This window comes from Macrotis lagotis, chromosome 1 (assembly GCF_037893015.1).
Source record: "Macrotis lagotis isolate mMagLag1 chromosome 1, bilby.v1.9.chrom.fasta, whole genome shotgun sequence".
In the NCBI taxonomy this organism is placed as follows: Eukaryota; Metazoa; Chordata; class Mammalia; order Peramelemorphia; family Peramelidae; genus Macrotis; species Macrotis lagotis.
Window position 1 is genome coordinate 364,849,869 of NC_133658.1, and position 18,489 is coordinate 364,868,357.

At 36.3% G+C, this 18,489-nt stretch overlaps 1 protein-coding gene across 1 annotated transcript in view; it reads left to right on the forward strand.

Annotated features, from left to right (window-relative positions):
• The first annotated feature begins 251 nt into the window (after positions 1–251).
• Positions 252–18,489, forward strand: part of SPINK5 (serine peptidase inhibitor Kazal type 5) — a 62,881-nt gene continuing 44,643 nt past the window's right edge. The window contains exons 1-4 of the mRNA XM_074212354.1: positions 252–384; positions 5,628–5,653; positions 16,909–17,039; positions 17,970–18,033. Of these exons, the coding sequence (XP_074068455.1) occupies positions 279–384; positions 5,628–5,653; positions 16,909–17,039; positions 17,970–18,033 (327 nt within the window). The 5' untranslated portion in view covers positions 252–278. The remainder of the gene's footprint in view (positions 385–5,627; positions 5,654–16,908; positions 17,040–17,969; positions 18,034–18,489) is intronic.

Genomic DNA, 18,489 nt, shown 5'->3' on the forward strand with positions numbered 1-18,489 from the left:
TCAGTTCAGGTCTCTTTCCTATATATTTACAAAATCCCTCCATTCCAGGGAAGTAGCCACTATCTACTTGGGATCTGCTATTTGGGCATGATCTCAAATATGTCCTATGCTATGGAAACTGCTGTGCACATTCATCAGCACTACTCTCAACAAACTGGTTTATATTGTTAATGATGGCTTTCAGAGGAAGGATGGTGCAACCCCAGGGGGGTGGAGCTCTTGTATAAAATAATTGACTCCCCATCAGCCTTGTTCCCTGTCACAGCATCCGGTTAGCGATGCAATGTGCCCAGTCGACTCATAGACGCCTTGCGAGACCTGTCTTGACAATGAAGAGTTCAGCCCTATTTGCTCTGCTTATCGTGGCCTTGGGCTCCATTCCAAGTAAGTACTTGTTGCCTGCCACCTGCAGCTCTGTCTAACTGGGAAAGGGTTTCCATCCATAGTGTCATGCAAAGAAGGAACTTTATAGGATCTTAGGATAAAGAGCTGGAAAATGTTATGAGTTATGGAGATCCAGTGAGCTCACTCATCAGATTTTAAGAGATTTTACAAACCTTAAGTGCTGGTACATGTCAGTGGTTGCCATTATTTGAGATATATCTAGTTAAACCACTTCATTTGACAGGGGAGGAAACAGAGACCCAAGGAAGAGAGTTTGTTGGTTGAATCACTCAAAGAACCTCATATAGCCAGCAGCAAAATCAGGTCTAGAATTTGGGTTTTCAGAGCTTTGATACAGTATGTTACATCTTATCCCATGGAACCATTCATTCTTCTAATGTCATCCACTAGTACTCCAAAGCTCTTATATTTCTTTTTTCAGATTTGCTTATGTCTTAAGTAAATACTAAACTTAATTCAGTCAGAAATTTAGGGATTTAAAAAAGTACTAGAGTATTTTTTTTAATTTGTGTTTGTTTTGGCAAAGAAGAGGAAGGGGGGATGTGAAATAAAATGTTTTTTTCCTTTCTTTTCCTTTTTTCCTTTCCTTTCTTTACCTCTTACTTTTCTTTCTCATTTCTCATTTTTCTTTTTTCTTTTTTCTTTTTTTCTTTCTCTTTCTCCTCTCCTCTCCTCTCCTCTCCTCTCCTCTCCTCTCCTCTCCTCTCCTTTCCTCTCCTTTCTTTTCCTTTTTTCCTTTCCTTTCTTTTCCTTTCCTCACTCTCTTCTCCTCTTCTCCCCACCCCTCTCCTCCTCTCTTTTCTTCCCTTTCCATGATTTTTTCTTTAGAGCTTGCATAGCATGTTCATGATATTTTTGATCTTCTTTTCATGTTGTTAACTCTTTCCTTGTCTATCCTTGAACCATGGGAAAAATAAAAAGATCATCAAATGGTTCTAGGTTTAAGGTTGGCTCAGAGATTATTCATGGGCAGGAAGAGGGTCCTCGAGTTATTCATACCTTGAATCAGATGCTGAATCATGTTCAGTGATTTTACAAAACGGGGAGAATGGCAGTTATCTTTATGAAAGATCATCCTTGGGGTGATAGAAATTGGTCTAGAGATAAAGAATGGACTAAGTAGGAAGTGCCAAAATCTTCAACACTGGGAAAGTGTGAAGCATTGTGCTGAAATATAGTGAGACATATACAAAAGGGATGTCTTTCCTGGGATAGTATTGCATTCTCCCACTCTGGAAAGACTGGATAACCAAAATGAAAGCATTGAATCCTTGTCCAATCTTTTAAAACTCAACTCAAATGCCATAACAGTCTTTAGGAAACCTTTACTGATCCCTAGAGCTAGCAAAAATAGTAACACATTGCTATAACACTTTAAAGGTTATAAAGTGTTTTCTCTATGACAGTCTTGAGAAATGACAAATGCAGGTATTCTTATGAAATGAAGGTCAGGGTATTGAATTAAAGAGACTTCAGGTTTCACATAAGTTCAATATAAAAACCCAGAAATATAAAAATCACCAAAACAATTTATAGAATTCTCATAACAAAGCAGGATAAGACCTGGAGAAGAAGCCAGTACCATAGTTCCTATTAATGGGCTAGAGTATCCTGGGAATACTTTTTCTCGCCCATTTTGGATTATTCCTATGAAGTTTTGATCTCCTTGGTTTTTTTCAAGCTTTCCTATTAATGGGAACCCCAGAAGAGTAAGTAAGCATGGGGACAGGTCTCATCTGAAGGGCCTTCCTCCAAACTCAATTCTTTGGGTTGAGATGTGAGATCAAAGCAGCTTTTCTGAAAAATCTGTTTCCTCCAAGGAAAGCCAAATCATCAGTCTGGCTTAACTGGACTAGCTATTAAGACACTTGAGTTCTCAGTCTTATTCCAATACCAATTCTGACCTCTGTTTACTTTTTAGTAATAATAATAATGATGATGAGAGAAATATAGTGCTTAAATCTTCATAAATCCCTTTACAAATATCTCATTTAATCCTCACAACAATCATAGATGCTATTATTATTCCCATTTTACAGTTGGGGAAACTGAGGTGAATAGCAATGAAGTTAGAAACCTGTTCCCTGGGATATTATACTGATAATTCTATTCCTTCCTAGCTTTTATGTATAGGAAAAACTTCTTGGTAATGAGAGAACAAGAATACTTTCAAGGAGTTATGAAAAAGGTATTCTGTGAACCTTAAAGCACTAAAAAAAGAGGCGCTATTATAATTCTAATTACATACAAGTAAGAACAGAAGCAAAGTACCATATTCTCAAGGGAGAAACTGAGTCCCTAGGGGTCTTACTTTCTCAAGTTCACTTAGTCAGTCTATGGTAAATTCTGAAATAGAACTTTTGAGTCCACATCTGATCCACTTTATTCAAATAAAGGACAAGCAAACCCAGGGTTTTGTAGTAACCTCATTTAATAATTACTCTTCATCTAGTATTTTAAGCTTTACAAGGTTTAATAACCCTGAAAGGTATATAGTACAAGTATCAATATTTCCTTTTTTACAGATTAGGAAATTAAATGGCACATCTAAGTTTACTAGACTAAGAAGTTCTAGAATATAATGTGGATCCTGGATTCTAATCTCTAAGTCTCCCCCATTTTTCTCTATACCATACTACTTTGTTTAACTGTGGATAGATTTGGGGTCTATGAAACTATGTTTAGAGCACAGACCTGAAGGGCAAAATACATAACCTAATTGAAGTAGAGCTATCTTATGTCTAGATTTTGCTGTTGTTCAATTGTTTTCAGTTGTATCTTTATGACCCCATTTGAGGTTTTCTTAGCAAAGATCCTAAGTAGCTAATTCTTTAGCTAATTTTGCAGATAGGGAAACTGATGCAATTGAGGTTAAGTACTTTTGAGCAACAAAATTTCCTTCCAAACTTCCTTCCCAACCCACCTCTCCTCAGTGGTGAACAGTCAGGTTAATATTATACATACACATTTGTATTAAACTTTTTTACAGGTAAGTCATTTTTCTGATTAAGGGAAAGAAATACATGAGATATTTTTTTAAAATGCAGTCTAGTCACATAACCATTAAGTCTGAGGCTGAATTTGAATTCAAGAAGAAGAGCTTTCCTAATTCCAGGTCTGGCACTCTATTTTTGCATCATGTAGCTTCCCTTTATGCATAGATGTAAAGCATTGTATTAGAATTAAGGAGAGCTGAGTTTGTGTTCAAATTATGTATAATCTAGTGGTCTTAAGTCTGCCAGCTATTGCAGTGAATATAGCACTGATCTTGGAGTTAGGAGGACAGGAGTTTGAATCTGGATACAGTCACTTGGCAATTATTAGTTGTGTGACCCTGGGCAGATCACTTAATCCTGGTTGCCTCATATTCAGAACCACCTCTAGTATTCCTGATTGATAATTGTCTTTGGACCCAGATGATTCTGGAGGAGAAAGTGAGACTAGTGACAACACAGCTCCCCCTCACTCAAATCCAGTTCATGTATTTATCATGGCATCACCTCCCTGATGTCATGGTATATTTGAGAATGAAGGACAAACATCATTATCATCAGTCATGACTTCAGAACATATATTTAGAACTGGAAAGGACTTTATAAGTCTCTCTTATTTTATAGATGAGGAAAGTGAGTCCAAGAAGTTATGTGACTTGTTCAAGGTCGCCAAGCTTGCAAATGACAAAAGTTGAGATTCAAAGTTGGTTACTCATCTTTCAAATCCATAACTCTTTCCTCTATGCCATCAACGACTGTGTTTTTCTCTTTTGTAAAAAGTAGTGACTTTAATGATTATCTTAAGAATGAGACTTGGAGGGGCGGCTAGGTGGCATAGTGGATAAACCACCGGTCTTGGAGTCTGGAGTACCTGGGTTCAAATCCAGTCTCAGACGCTTAATAATTACCTAGCTGTGTGGCCTTGGGCAAGCCACTTAACCCCATTTGCCTTGCAAAAACCTAAAAAAAAAGAATGAGACTTGGAACAGTGCTTGCATTTTAAAGTTTCATGGGAAAAGAGTGTTATATGTTCAAAAGTTTTTCCTGGGTCAGGCATTTATTCTTCTAGTACCTCTTAGCTACAAGACACTATTCAGTATCAAGGAAATATATACCCCATGTTAAGTATTCAATATATACACATACCTGTATACACACATATAAAAATAAATATACATATATGCATATATATGTAAATGTATGAGACTCCTCTCTGATCTCAGGAGTTTGGTTTTATTGAGGCTTACAGAACATCACCCTCACAATAGCTTTGGAGTAAAGTGATATAAGTATCATCATGCCTATTTTACTGATTAGAATACTGAGACTTAGCGGAAAGTACTGATTTGCCCAAGGTCACACAGATAAGAGTAAGTATCAGAGCAAGGTCTTAACTTCTGGTCTTTTGATTCCAGGCTTAAGATTCTTTGTACTATGTGACCTTCTCTCTCAAAAGGATAAAAAATGAATACAGATTATTGTAAAACAGATTTGACTTATGGGAAATGCTTGAGAAGAATATTAGGTGCAACCAAGAGAACAATATACACATTAACAACAGTGTGAGATGATCAACCTTGATGGAAGCAGCTCCTCCTAGCAGTTCAGAGAGCTTCCACAACCTTCTTAGACTGGTTATGGACTAAACTATACCCATACAGAGGAAGAAAAACCAAACCAAACCAAACCTTCAGAATCTGATAAACACTATGTTCACTTTTTTAAAAATATCTCTTATGTATTTCTTTCCCTTAATTAGAAAATGACTTATCTGTAAACATGTTTAACACAAATGTGTTTGTACAATATTAACCTGACTGCCACTGAGGAGAGGGGGTGGGAAGGGAGTTTGGAAGGAAATTTTATTACTTAAAAATATACATAGGTATATGAATGAATGTTGAAAAATTTTTATAACATGGGTTTGGAAAAATAAAATGTCTCTGAAGTCAAATGAAGGAAAAATTAGTTTAAATGGGTGGGAGAAAGAAGTAGCATTGAAGGTCAGCTAGATATAGTTTCAATAAGCAAAGAAAAGGGAGGGGCAGAATTAGGAGAAAATGTTAAGGGATCATTTGAGATTTCATGCTAAAAAGCCCTAGTGGGTTCCACTGACAACACTCACTTTGGGGGAGTGGTTGATTGGGTTCAGAAACTATACTGTCTGTGAATTATGTGCTTTTGATGATTTAATTACCTTATCTTCTGCATCTCTGCTTTTTTTCCCAGATGTTGCCAGTGAAGATGAAATTCAGGTTAGTCCAGCTTTTCCTCTGTTCATTGATTCTATTCCCAGCCTCCTGAAGACAAATGATTGGTGATGGACACCTGGGTGTTAACACTATTCAACCTACTGAGAGGTGCTAATGGTTTGCATCAGAAACATAAACACAGCTCCTTCATGAATCATTCATGAGCAAAACTTTACAGGGCATGATGGATGTCTACAAGGGTTAGACAAGAGATTTGAGAACAGAGACTGTTCTCTGAATCACTGAACCTAGGATATTAGAGTTTGATGTAAACTTAGAATGCACATCAGAGATAATAGAGCTGGGTATATAGTCTGTATGCACAGTATAGAGCATCAAAGAAGAATTTAATGCTAGAACATAGGACATAAACACAAAACTTCAGAAAGGATAAGATTTTTAGAATATAGAATATCACAGCTAAGAGGAAATTTAGAATATATTATGTCAGAGCAAGGAGGAACCTTAGAATATAAAATGTCAAAAGTGGAAGAGGTCTTAGCGAATAAAATGTCAGAGGAAGAAAGAACCTTAGAATATAGAACATAGAACTGGGAGGGATCTTAGAATATAAAATGTCAAAGTTGGAACAGGACCTTAAACCATAGAACTTGTTCTATATTAGAATTGGGAGGGATCTTAGCACACAATCACTCAGAGCTGGAAGGCATTATAATGCCCATTTTTATACTGATTGAAGGTTTACAAAATGGTTTCTTTACAATGACCCTTTTCATATATATAATAGTATCTTCATTTTATACATAAAGAAAGGAAGAGGTTCAGTTATTTGCATGGGTTTATATTTTTGTAAGTTTCAGAATCAGGATTTGAATCAACTTCTCTTTCCTGAGTCTATTACTCTTCTCCTTGCAACCACAACTCTCTTAGAAGATAAAATATCTTAGTTTGCAACTCAAAATAATAGAACAGAAAAGAATCTTAAAAACAAGAAACTAAGAGATAGTAAAAATTCTTAGAATATTAAAGTTAATAAAGGTCTATAGTTGAAGTGAGTTAGATTACCTTGACTCATCATCTACATCAGTCTCTTGATTTTTCAAATGAGGAAAATGAGGACCATAGAAATGCAATGATTTGCTCAGAATTATACAGTAAATGAAAAGAATGAGACTCAAATCTAAATCTCCAGATCCTCCCCCTGATAGAGGAAGGATCTAAGTTTTCTTCATGTTTTTTTAATTAGCTTTACTAGTTTTTTAATTGGTGTTTTCATTTGAATCAATTTAAAGTATAGACTTTTAATATTCATACTGTTAATACCTATTAATAAAGAGAAAAATTCATATATTAAGTTTAACATACAAAAAAAATCTTAGGAAATAGAATGTTATTTGTGGAAAGAGCATTAATTTAGAAGCAGATGTTCAGGGTTCATATCATAATCATATATTACTTGTGTGACCCTGGATAAATCACATATCTTGATGTATGAAATTGGGCAATATTACTTCCCTTGTTCCACATCTGAAAAATCAGGGTATTGGACTAGAAAATCTTTAAGATTCTAGCTCTAAATTGGTGATGTTATAACCTTGTTTAGAAATACTTTCTTACTTTAAAGCATAAGGATAAAATCTGTAGATGACCATTTCCTTTCCTTAGAAGATAATGATGGTAATGGTGATAATACATCTAGTAATAATAATAAAATACTAACACTAAGATTTGCAAGACAGCTTGTATCTGAGGCAAGATTCAAACCCAGATCTTAGGATTCCACTTTCAAGTCTCCATTGTTGCTGTGGTCTTGAAATAAAATTGTATATTTGTTTGTAGTTTAAAACACTTGTCTATTCAGTTAGAGTTCCCATAATCTTTTTTTTTTCCCTTCATTCACAAAGAACTGTTCACCTAATCAGAAGGAACAATTAGGAAGACCACACAATAAAGTGTGGGGTAGTTTGTAAGGAAGTCTGGGAGATTCAAAGTCAGATCATACAACTCCCAAAATCTGGGCTTTTCCCAAAGCACCTAGATCAAGTTATGCATTCTCAATGCAACCCCAATTTCCAATAATGGGAAAATGGAGACATGGAAATATACTATGTAAAATATCAGGAACAAGAGAATTAGAATCTTATTGTGTTTTCTGGAAAGATAAAAATATTTCTTAGAATGGTGATATAGTGGAAAGAACTTTGATCTTGAAGCCAGAAGTTCTGAGTTGAATCTTGCCTCTGGCACCTACCAGCAGTGTTTTTGAAGCAAATCACCTTTCTTAGCCTAACTTTTGTCACAATTAATAGAGGTTAAAAATTTCTTAAGAAACTAACCTCACAGGGTTCATGTTATGAGAAATATGTTTTGTAAATTAAGTGTTCCAGTAATGTGGGTTGTTTATTATTAGATGTTACAGTTGTAGTAGTAGTATTAGCAACAGTAACAACAGCAGTAATAGCAGCAGAAATAATTACCAGCACAATTCCAAAATAATAGATTCCCAAAACTTTATTACTGGAAGAGATTTTCAGGATCATTTAGTCTAACATTTACTTTCTACTATTATACAAAGAACTTGAAGTCCTTTTTATTTCTTCCTTAAGGATATGATTTCTCTCTCATCACACTCAATTTGGATCAATGTACAACAAGGAAACAAAGTAAAGACTGACAGATTGCTTTCCATGGGGGGTTGGGGGGAGGGAAGTAAGATTGGGGAAAAATTGTAAAACTCAAATAATATCTTTAATAAAAAAAAAAGACTGGAGCAGGACAGGGAGTAACAACCTTCTTGCCAAACCTCCTCATGTATCAAGTCCCTTCCTCAGTTCCTTTTGTCAGCTGATCAGTTGGGTTTCATGAGGAAAGATATCTATAAAGTTAAGTGACCCAAGGGAAATGAACCTTTAAATCCTTACATGGATATTTAGTTTAGCAATGGCTTAGAAAAGGGATTTCTCTGTAATATGACCAAGTAAGCCAACTAATCTTTATTAAAACACTTCTAATGAGGGGAATTCACCTCCTTTCAAGGTACTTTTCCCCCTCCTTTTATTAGACAACCTTCTTTTCTTAGGAAGACTTTTGCTACAATGCACCTAAATCTGCCTCCTTGCAATTTTTTCCCCCTTTGCTACCAGTTCTATTCACTGAGACCCTGAAAAAAAGTTGGATCTCCTTATCCTTTGTCAGTCCTTTGGAAATGGTCATTTGGATTACATTGAACACATTTCATGAAAATGAACATACTATCTAATGGGTGAACCAGTTCTACTCTTGGATAGCTCAAATTATTAGAAAACTCAACCCAAGTCCACCTCTCTGAAACTTCCCTAAATTAGTCTCAACTCTGCTCTATGGAGTCAAGAAGAATAAATTTAATCCCTCTTAGCCAAGATAAGCTTTCACACAATTCATTAATTAGGTCTGCTCTTCATCCTTTTTCATCCTTTCATCCTTGATCTTTATTCCCCCCATGGATCAGTTCTTAGAGGGCATAGTGAAAAGGACATTGGCACTGAAAATAAAAAGCAGATACAATTTGCCTGTGACACATTGAGCTAACTAGGCATGGATAGTCCATCCCTCTCAGTGAGCACTCAAGCAAACACACCTAGACTGGAATGTCTAGACCACAATTCCTTTGCCTCCCTTCCAGAGAAGGAGAAGTCAAAGGCTAGAAATGGGTCAACCAGGTAGTGAAAGATGCTAACATTCCTGCTCCATCAAACAAAAGACCACTTGCCACAAATTCAAGAGAATTTTCCTATTAAATAGAGAGACTAAAATATATTTATTTTGTGTTCTTTTAATAATATTCATTTCTATCATGCTTTAAGGTTTGCAAAATACTTTCCTTAGCACAGAACTGTGAGACAGATAGTGAAAATGTTACTATTTATCCTCATTTCATGGTGGAGTAACATGATTTCATAGTGGAGTGAGACCAACTTATTTCTAGTTGTAGAACTTAGGGCTAATGGTTCAATCCCTTTAACATTAAACAAGGAGGAAATGGGGATCTTAGATTGGGAGACTGACTTGTTCAAGCTCACGTGGGTAATAAGTAGTAGAGTTGGAAACCAAAGCCTGGATTTATGGCTCCAAATCCAGTGGCATTTAGTGCTACTATGCTTCTTTCTGGGATGCAGAAAGTAAATTTGCTCCTCACAAATCCAGAAATTCTGCCTAGATTGATAAATAGACTGAAATCAGGACAAAAGTAAGGTCAGAAAGGGATGAGATTGGGCAGAAAGCATCAGTCAGTAAGCAAACATTTATTAAGTCCTCATTAATATCAGGTACTACGTTGATCCTAGAGTATACACAGAAAGATTCAAACTCCAGACCTGCACTCAATTGCCCTCATTCCAATGGGGATGGGAGGCACAAAAATGGAAGTAACTATGCAAATGAAAAAGAGATGGAATGTCCTGTGTTAGGTCATTCTCTCTGAAGATCAAAGAAGTAGAGGAAGTCCCTCTCAAGCTAGACACTGAAAGTGAGAAAGGATTTCATCTAGTGGAAATTGAGAGAGAGAGAGAGAGTCACATGGAAGATATTGTGAATAGATGCATATAGGTGGTGGGCAAGGGTAAATGCAGTCTGACAGGAACATTGAGCAAAGGAAAAGCAGTGTGAGATCAGGCTAAAGAAGAAGGTTAGAATCAGATGTACAGTCTTGAAATGCAAGGATTCAGAGATTTATCCTTGATTTTCTGTACATGGGATAGATTCAGTGGAATGATTGCTAAATTAAGAGTCAAAGGTCCTAATGTGAATCATGGTTCACTTACTAGATTTGTGACCTTGGATAAATCAACTCCCCTGTCTATGCTTTTATCTATATAAAGAACAAATGGGACCAGATGTTTGTCTTTCATTTTCAAAGAAGGTCATCACACCAGGATGGTCACACTATGGCAAGTACATGAATTGGATTTGAGAGGGGGGGTGCTGTTCTAAGTCACCAGCCTCACTTTCTCCTCCACTGGGTAGAGTGACTTTTGTGAATCAGGATGGCCCTGAATGCAAGGCAATCAGGGTTAAGTGACTTGCCCAATGTCACACAGCTAGTTAGAGTCAAGTCTGAGGCTGTATTTGAACTCCTTTTCTCCTGAATTCAAGACCAATACTCTCTTCACTGAACCATCCAGCTATCTAAGTTTCCTGATCAGTGAAGGACAATGTCATATTCTCTGATCTAGACATAATTAAAGTGTTGAATAGTCTGTGTGTGTGTGTGTGTGTGTGTGTGTGTGTGTGTTTTGAGAAGGGAATAAAGGTAGAGAGATACAGTTAGACTGTGAAAATAGTGCAGGCAAGAAGTGATGGAGATCTTAAGCAGGATAATGGTTTTGGCAGTGGAAAGAGACTGAAATGGGAGACTTTCCCATCTTACCCGACTCAGGCAAGAATTAGGTTTAGTCAATCTCATCTGTTTTTCTAATGAACAAAAAGGAGTCCAAGTCAGCCTTTACTGAACTGGTGAATTTGGAAGGGATTCCCACAAGTGAATACCCTGCCCTCAACTTTGTGAGCTACAGTCCTGAAGCCTTCATAATAGCTTGAGCCTTCTCAAGTACTTTCTCTGGTTTCCCAGAAATACCCATTCCTGATTTAACTGGCAGAGCCCTAGCCTGGATATAATATACCTCACACACACACACACACACACACACACACACACACACACACACACACACACACACACACACACACACACACACACACAGACACACTCACACACAGAGATGCTCCAGAACTCCTTTAACTTCTTTCTTTTAGTGATAAGATTTCTCAGTTGTGTAGGGCATGGCAGTTCACAAAGATCTTCTTCTGAGGATCTTTGCCCAAATGCATATTAGCTTTGTCAGGAACCTTAGAGATCACTGAGTTCATCTTCCTAATGTTGAACTAGAGAGAGATAAAATGACATGCTAAAAGTTAGCTGGATTCTCAGAGGTGAGAATAAAACTCACATTTTTCATTGAACCATGTTTCCTCCCCTCTGTTCTCTATCACCCACTCATTTCCTATAATTCTTCCTCTTCCTTTCCCTCATCCTTCATCTTTTGTATATTCTTGGTTCTCTCTCTTGTATTTGACAGATGTCACAACTGAGGATCTGAGAGATTCAGAGCTTTGCCCAGCTAGTAAAGGTCAAAGCTGAGATTTGGACCCAGGTTTTCTAATTTAAGGAATCTAAAAGAGTAGTTAGAACTGGGCACCCTCAAATTAACTATTGCATTTAAACAGTCATCTTCCATTGCAATATTTCTCAAGTGTGCCTCATGTGTCTGTTCCCATGAGATATTCAACTAAGACTGCAAACTGTTACTCCTCTGCCCAAGGCTCTGTTTGGACAGCCAGAGTGTTCAGCAAAATTTTACTGAATTGGACTGATTGCATGGAATTGTCTTAGGTTTTAGCCAGGTTTATGAAGTTCAGCTCTTAAAACAAGTCTTTGATCTCTATTCTCTACTATGAAGTTCTGCTTCTATAATCATGAGAAGCACCCTACATGGTCTGAAAGAATAAAATCACAACATTTAGCACTCAAGGGTACCTTAGAGATCATTTTCCCTCACTTTACAGAAAATTAAATTGAGGCCCAGAGAGGAAGATGAATGTGCTTAAGGTGGCAGAGTCCAGATGCAAATCCTTCTGTAGTCTCTATGGAGTGTTCCTTTCCCCCTTTGTGTAGAAAAATGATTCTTTTAAAAGGATGAAAATAATGGCTTCAACAGTGACAGCTTCTGGGGGGTGGGGGATGGCAGTTTTATGGGTTAGGTTATAGACTCTGTCTGAGAAGTCAAAGAAGAAAAAGATCCATATGCACAAAAACATAGGAATTCTTTTGGGAATTCCTTTTGGAAAAGGGCTAGAGATTAAGAGAGTGCTGATCAATTGGGGAATATTGAATTTCATCAATCAGTAAACATTTATTAAATACTATTTACAAACTATTGTGCTCATAATATAAAAAGAGGCAAAAGAGAGTTCCTGCTCTCAGGGAGCTTATAATCTAATTGGAGAGAAAAAATGACAATAAACAAACACAAGCAAATTATTAATAGGTTGAGTAGGAAATAATTAACAGTAAAGACATTGGAATTAAGAAAGGTTTGGAATAACTTCCTTTAAAAAGTTAGATTTTAGTTGGACCTTGAAACTAGACAGGTCAGTAGTGAGAACAGACATGGGAAGCAGTCAGAGGGAATAAACACCCCAGACATGGAGTGTCTTGTTCATGGAATAATCAGGAAGTCAGTGTCACTGGATCATAGAGTGTGTCACATAGTAAGAAATTTGGAAAAGTAAAAGTGAGGCCAGGTGATCAAGAGACTTGAAAGTATTTTTGTACAGATCTTGAAATCAATAGGAAACCATTGGAATTTATTGAGTAGGAGGCTGACATCAGATTTGTGTTTTAGGAAAGTTTTGGAATATTATTGTGCTGTAAGTAATGATGAATGGGATAACTTCAGAGAATCCTGTGAAGACTTGCAAGGATTGATGGAGAGAGAAGTGTGTAGGAACAGGAGAACAATTTATATACTAATAACACATTCTGGAGAAAATAAAAATACATTTTCTACTAGTAGATGTTTTTAATAGTATTAGCATGAAGGGAAGAGGCCAGAGGAGACTGAGTTTTAAGTAACTGAATGGAATCAGTAAGTTAATATATTCCCCCTGTGTATTAAAATGTGCAGGAAAGAAGACCTTTCTAAGATTTTATTCATAGAGAACTAGTTCTTCCTCAAAAAACAATGAGAATTGGGGCAGCTAGGTGGCATAGTGGATAAAGCAGCGGCCTTGGAGTCAGGAGAACCTGGGTTCAAATCCGGTCTGAGACACTTAATAATTACCTAGCTGTGTGGCCTTGGGCAAGCCACTTAACCCCGTTTGCCTTGCAAAAAAACTAAACAAACAAAAAAGAAAATAATGAGAATAGAGCTGTCAAAGTCTATTTTGATCATTTATATAAATTCTCAGCTTAGGGTGGAAATGTTCTTACATAGGTTAGTCATTGGTATATCAATTTTTTAGCTATATAAACTAATCAAACTAGCTACTAAGCATTGTGAAGAGAGTGAATGACCTGGATTCAAGAAAAACTTGTGCAGCAGCTAGGTGGTGCAGTGGATTGAGCACTGGCTCTGGAGTCAGGAGTACCAGAGTTCAAATTTTGCCTCAGACACTTAATAATTACGTAGTTGTGTAGCCTTGGGCAAGCCACTTAACCCCATTTGTCTTGTAAAAAAAAAATGAAAAACTTGATTTAAATCCAGTTTTAGATATTTAGGCCTTTCAGCAAATTACTTGACTTTAATTTTCCTCCATTTCCTCATGCATAAAATGGGAATAATAATAATAATAATAATAATAATAATAATAATAATAATAACCATTTTCTCTAGGGTTGAACATATACTGGAGGGACTTTAGAAAATAGAATGTTAGAACTGGAAGAAACATTAAGAAGCAGAATATTGGAGGATGGTGTGATAAAAATGAATAGACAAGTACAATATATATTCTATGTATATCCATGTTCTGAAGGTAGAGAAGAAAGTGTTTCCTTCATTTCTCATCAAAGTCAGAACTTGTTTGGTGTCTTCTGAGACAGTAGACATTGGTCATGTAGTTAAGGTAAACTGAGTTCTAGGCCAGGTGCTTTCAAATTCATGTTGTCACAGTAACTTCTACCCACTCTCCACCCTAAACATACCAAAGCTGATGACTCCAGGGAGCATTCATGGGTGTGTCAGTGTGTGGGCCTGAATCAGCCTTGTGATAGGTGGGCGACATTCATGTGAATTTGGAACAATGGCTCACATATGGCTCTGTAGGCAGGAGTGGAGTGGTGAGAAGGGTGACTTGGTGAGTGGTCCTGACTGATCATATTGAGAACCCTCCAGCAAGTTTAGCTCAATGCCAGGTTAATACTCAATTGGGAAAATTGACAGTCAGAAAATTAATTTGAAAGAATGGGAAATTCAAACTTCTTTTAACTGAGAGTTCGTATATTCAACAGTTTGCTTTATACTGGGAGGGCCAGAAGTCTATGTGGAATGTGGATTCTTAAGGCAGAAAAACAACTGCTTAGCATTGGGATATTTTTACATTTACTCACCAGATATTTCCACAGAATCAAAGTTCTCTACATATCTTCCTCTGCTTGTTTACAGTGGGAAAGTGGCTTGGATGACTTTATCTCATTAACCCTACAATTGTTCCTAGGAAATGACTCACCTATTACTATTACCTTATATGATGAAACTAAGGAGCAGAGAGTTTAAAGAACAGGGAGAACATGTCAAAGTAAAGAGCAGCATCAATTAATAAATATTTATTAAGTACCTGCTATATGTTAAGCACTGTGCTAGGTACTGGGGGTATAAAGACAAAAATGAAACAGTCCTTGACTTCAAAGAGTTTATATTCTATTGGAATAGAAGCCAGACTTAAGGAGCCTCTGGCTATCTCTCCAACTGGTAAAATGCTGCTCCTTTTTGAATGTCAGATTTTTTTTCCCCTGAAAAATAAGAAAATTGGGGACAAGATGGTTTTTAAGTATCCTTCCATCTCTGAAATTGAGTGTTAATTATTGAAGATCTCTCCCTACTTTTGACATTCTTATGTTCCTTACTCTAATGTCCATTCCATCTCTGACATTCTGCATTCTAATGTGGACTCTAGATATAATATTCTTTGACTTCTAAAACTTGATCTCCATAAACAACCACGGACAAAGATGTTATTTTTAAAAATTTTATTCCTATGCAGTCATGCAAAACTTCTTTCCATTTAAGTAATGTTGTCGAGGAAAACAGAAAAATAAACAAGAAAAATGAAGTTAAAAAGAGGATCTTTGATCTCCATTTAGATTTCAGCAGTTCATTCTCTGGAAGTAGATAACAATTTTCATCATAAATCCTTCAGAATTGTCTTGAATTACAGTATTTCTGAGAATAGTCATTCATAGATGATCATAATATAATATTGTTGTAACTATAAAATGCTCTCCTGCTTCTGTTCATTTCACTCTGAGTCATTTCTTGGAAGTCTTTCTAGGTTTTTCTGAGACCAACCTGCTCATCATTTCAATAGTTCAATAGTATTCCATCATTATCATATGCTACAACTTGTTCGGTCATTCCCAATTTCCTAATCTTTCCTACCACCAAAGAAAAACTACTGTAAATATTTTTGTACATATAGGTCTTTTTCCCTTTTCCTTTAGTCTGTTTGTGATACTTATCTAGTCATACTATTGCTAGGTCAAAGGGTATGCACATTATACAGATAGAGCCTATATTGAATTATTTGCCCTCTCAAGGAAGGGAGGAGAATTTGGAACTCAAAGTTTTACAAATGGATGTCAAAAATTGTTTTTGCATATATCTGGAGCTAATAAAATTCTAAATAACCTAAAAAAGAGCAGGATATGCTCAGTTTTAAAATCCTTTGAGCATAGTTCCAGGTAGCTCTCCAGAATGGTTGGATCAGTTCACAATACCATCAACAATGCCATACCTCATCTTTAAGTCAGATGCCAAGGATTTTCTTAGATTAAAGAGATATGCTTAATAAGGCTTTCTTAGGAAGGGACCACACAAAGGACAGGGAAGTTTTATTTGTGATGTACTATAATTGAACTGGATTTCCTACTGTGGAAGGATTCTTGAACTGGGAGTCAAGTAGCTGGATGCCTCTTCGAGTTTCGTCATTAAGCAACTGTGTATGACACACACACACACACACACACACACACACACACACACACACAAACATTCCAGTTTTCACTGAGCCAATAGCCTCATCTTTAAAATAAACAGAATTATACTATATGGCCTCTTAAGATTACTTCTGACCCTTAAAAAATGAAATAACCATAAGAAACAAAATAACAGCAGCAAACTTCTAACTAGAAGGCATGACAGATTGCTCTGTCAGAAAAACCTTGATTTTGTCTCTTCTAGACTATATTTATGACCCTGGACAAGGTTCTTTTTGCCCTTGGATATAGTTTTTATCATCTACAAAATGGAAAACAATAATTTTTGAACTACTGGTTTCAAGGGGTTGTAGTGAGAAAAGTCCTGAATAAACTATCTAGCACTCTAGAAGGTGGGTCTATTATTATGTTGTGATTCATTCTTGCTAGGACAGTCTCATCCTCTCAAAGAGTAGCAATTCTTTTTTTACCCTTCTTTTCCTCCTCAGATGAGTATTATAGAGGAAATAACTCATTTCATTATTTAGAATTTTTTTTTACTTTCCAGGATCCATGTAGTGATTTCCGGAAATTCGCAACTATTGAAGGGAGGCTTGCCTGCACAAGAGAAAACGATCCAGTCCCTGGTCCTGATGGCAAAACCTATGGCAATAGATGTAGCATGTGTGCAGAACTTTTGTGAGTACAGAAACAATTATATATAATGATACAAATGGGCTATGAGATACTTGAAGGATTGTGAAAGATCTTTTCCCAGGAGACAGGTTCATATGGTTCATTCTACAACTAAGATGAGAAAATCTAAAAAGGGAAAGATAATTGCTGACTTGTGTGTTTAATTGGACTATCCCACAAAAGAGGGATTAAATTTGTTCTATGTGAGCCCCCCCCCAAAAGCACAAAACTAAGATCAATAAAGGATACAGATTTGACTCAATGGAGGTAAGAGCTTTCTAACATCTGGGACCTCTCCCCTTGGGGAATGAATGTTCTTCTTGAGTGCCTAAGCAATAAAACATTTATTCAGAAGATAGATGAACTCTGACTGGAAATGTTCTGGAAGGCATAGAAATCATTGATGTTCAAGGTACTCCTTTGAGAATTTATTCTTCTTCATAAGAGACTTTTAATGGACAATCAAGGAGATGGGTTCATATAACGACTTAATCTGGGACCAACAAAATTCAGAAGAGAAAAAAAAGTGAAACCAGGGAGAGAAATTAGGTGGTTTCTCCAAGCCCATGAAGTCACAGACATTTATGACTTATCCATATCCTTTGCAATGATATTTTCCTGTTTTAGTAAAATATAGTTTAGGATTAGGTTTTTGATATAGGGTCCACAGACTCCCAGAGTTCCACAGACTTTTTTTTCTGGAGTATTCATGAATTTCCCATAGATATGAAAAAAATCATTAATGTCCTACTAAAATTTAATACTTCTTTCAATTTTTAAATGTAAATGATAAAAATTATTTGAAGAAGGATCCACTGACATCATCCAACGTCCAAAAAAGCCAAGAAACCTTGGTCTGTTACGAGCATTTTCTTTTCTTTGATGAAGGGGTTTGATTGTATTTCTACATAGACCACTCCTTTTTCCACACAGCCTGAAAGAAGCTCAAGATAAATCAAAGGAAGATGGCAAAAGATCCCCCAGAAATCTTGATAAGGTGAGTACTGCCATATATGGAATTTTACAATTTACAAAGCGCTTTGCTTATAATACTGGTAAGGAAAGGAGATAGAGATGGCAGGTGCTCCCATGTCTCCTTTACAAATGAGGAATGTTTAGAGAATAGAACTGACCTATAGAGTTACAAAACTATCAAATGGCAGAGCTTGGATTCATCTCAGGTTGATTCCAAGTCTAATACTCCCTGAGATTGGCTGCTTCTCTTGACTTTTTGGAATTAACAACAAATGAAAAATGTTTCCTATGACTGCTTCATGAACTAGGCAATCACATTCACTTGTTTGTTTATCATACATAACATATTTTCTTTCATAGATGAAATTATCCTGAAACCATTTCCAGACTATTATTAACTAAATCTTGAGTTCTGGATATGTTTTCCTTTTCCTTTTCCTTTATTCTTTTTCTTTTATTTTCTTGCCATTTTTATTCA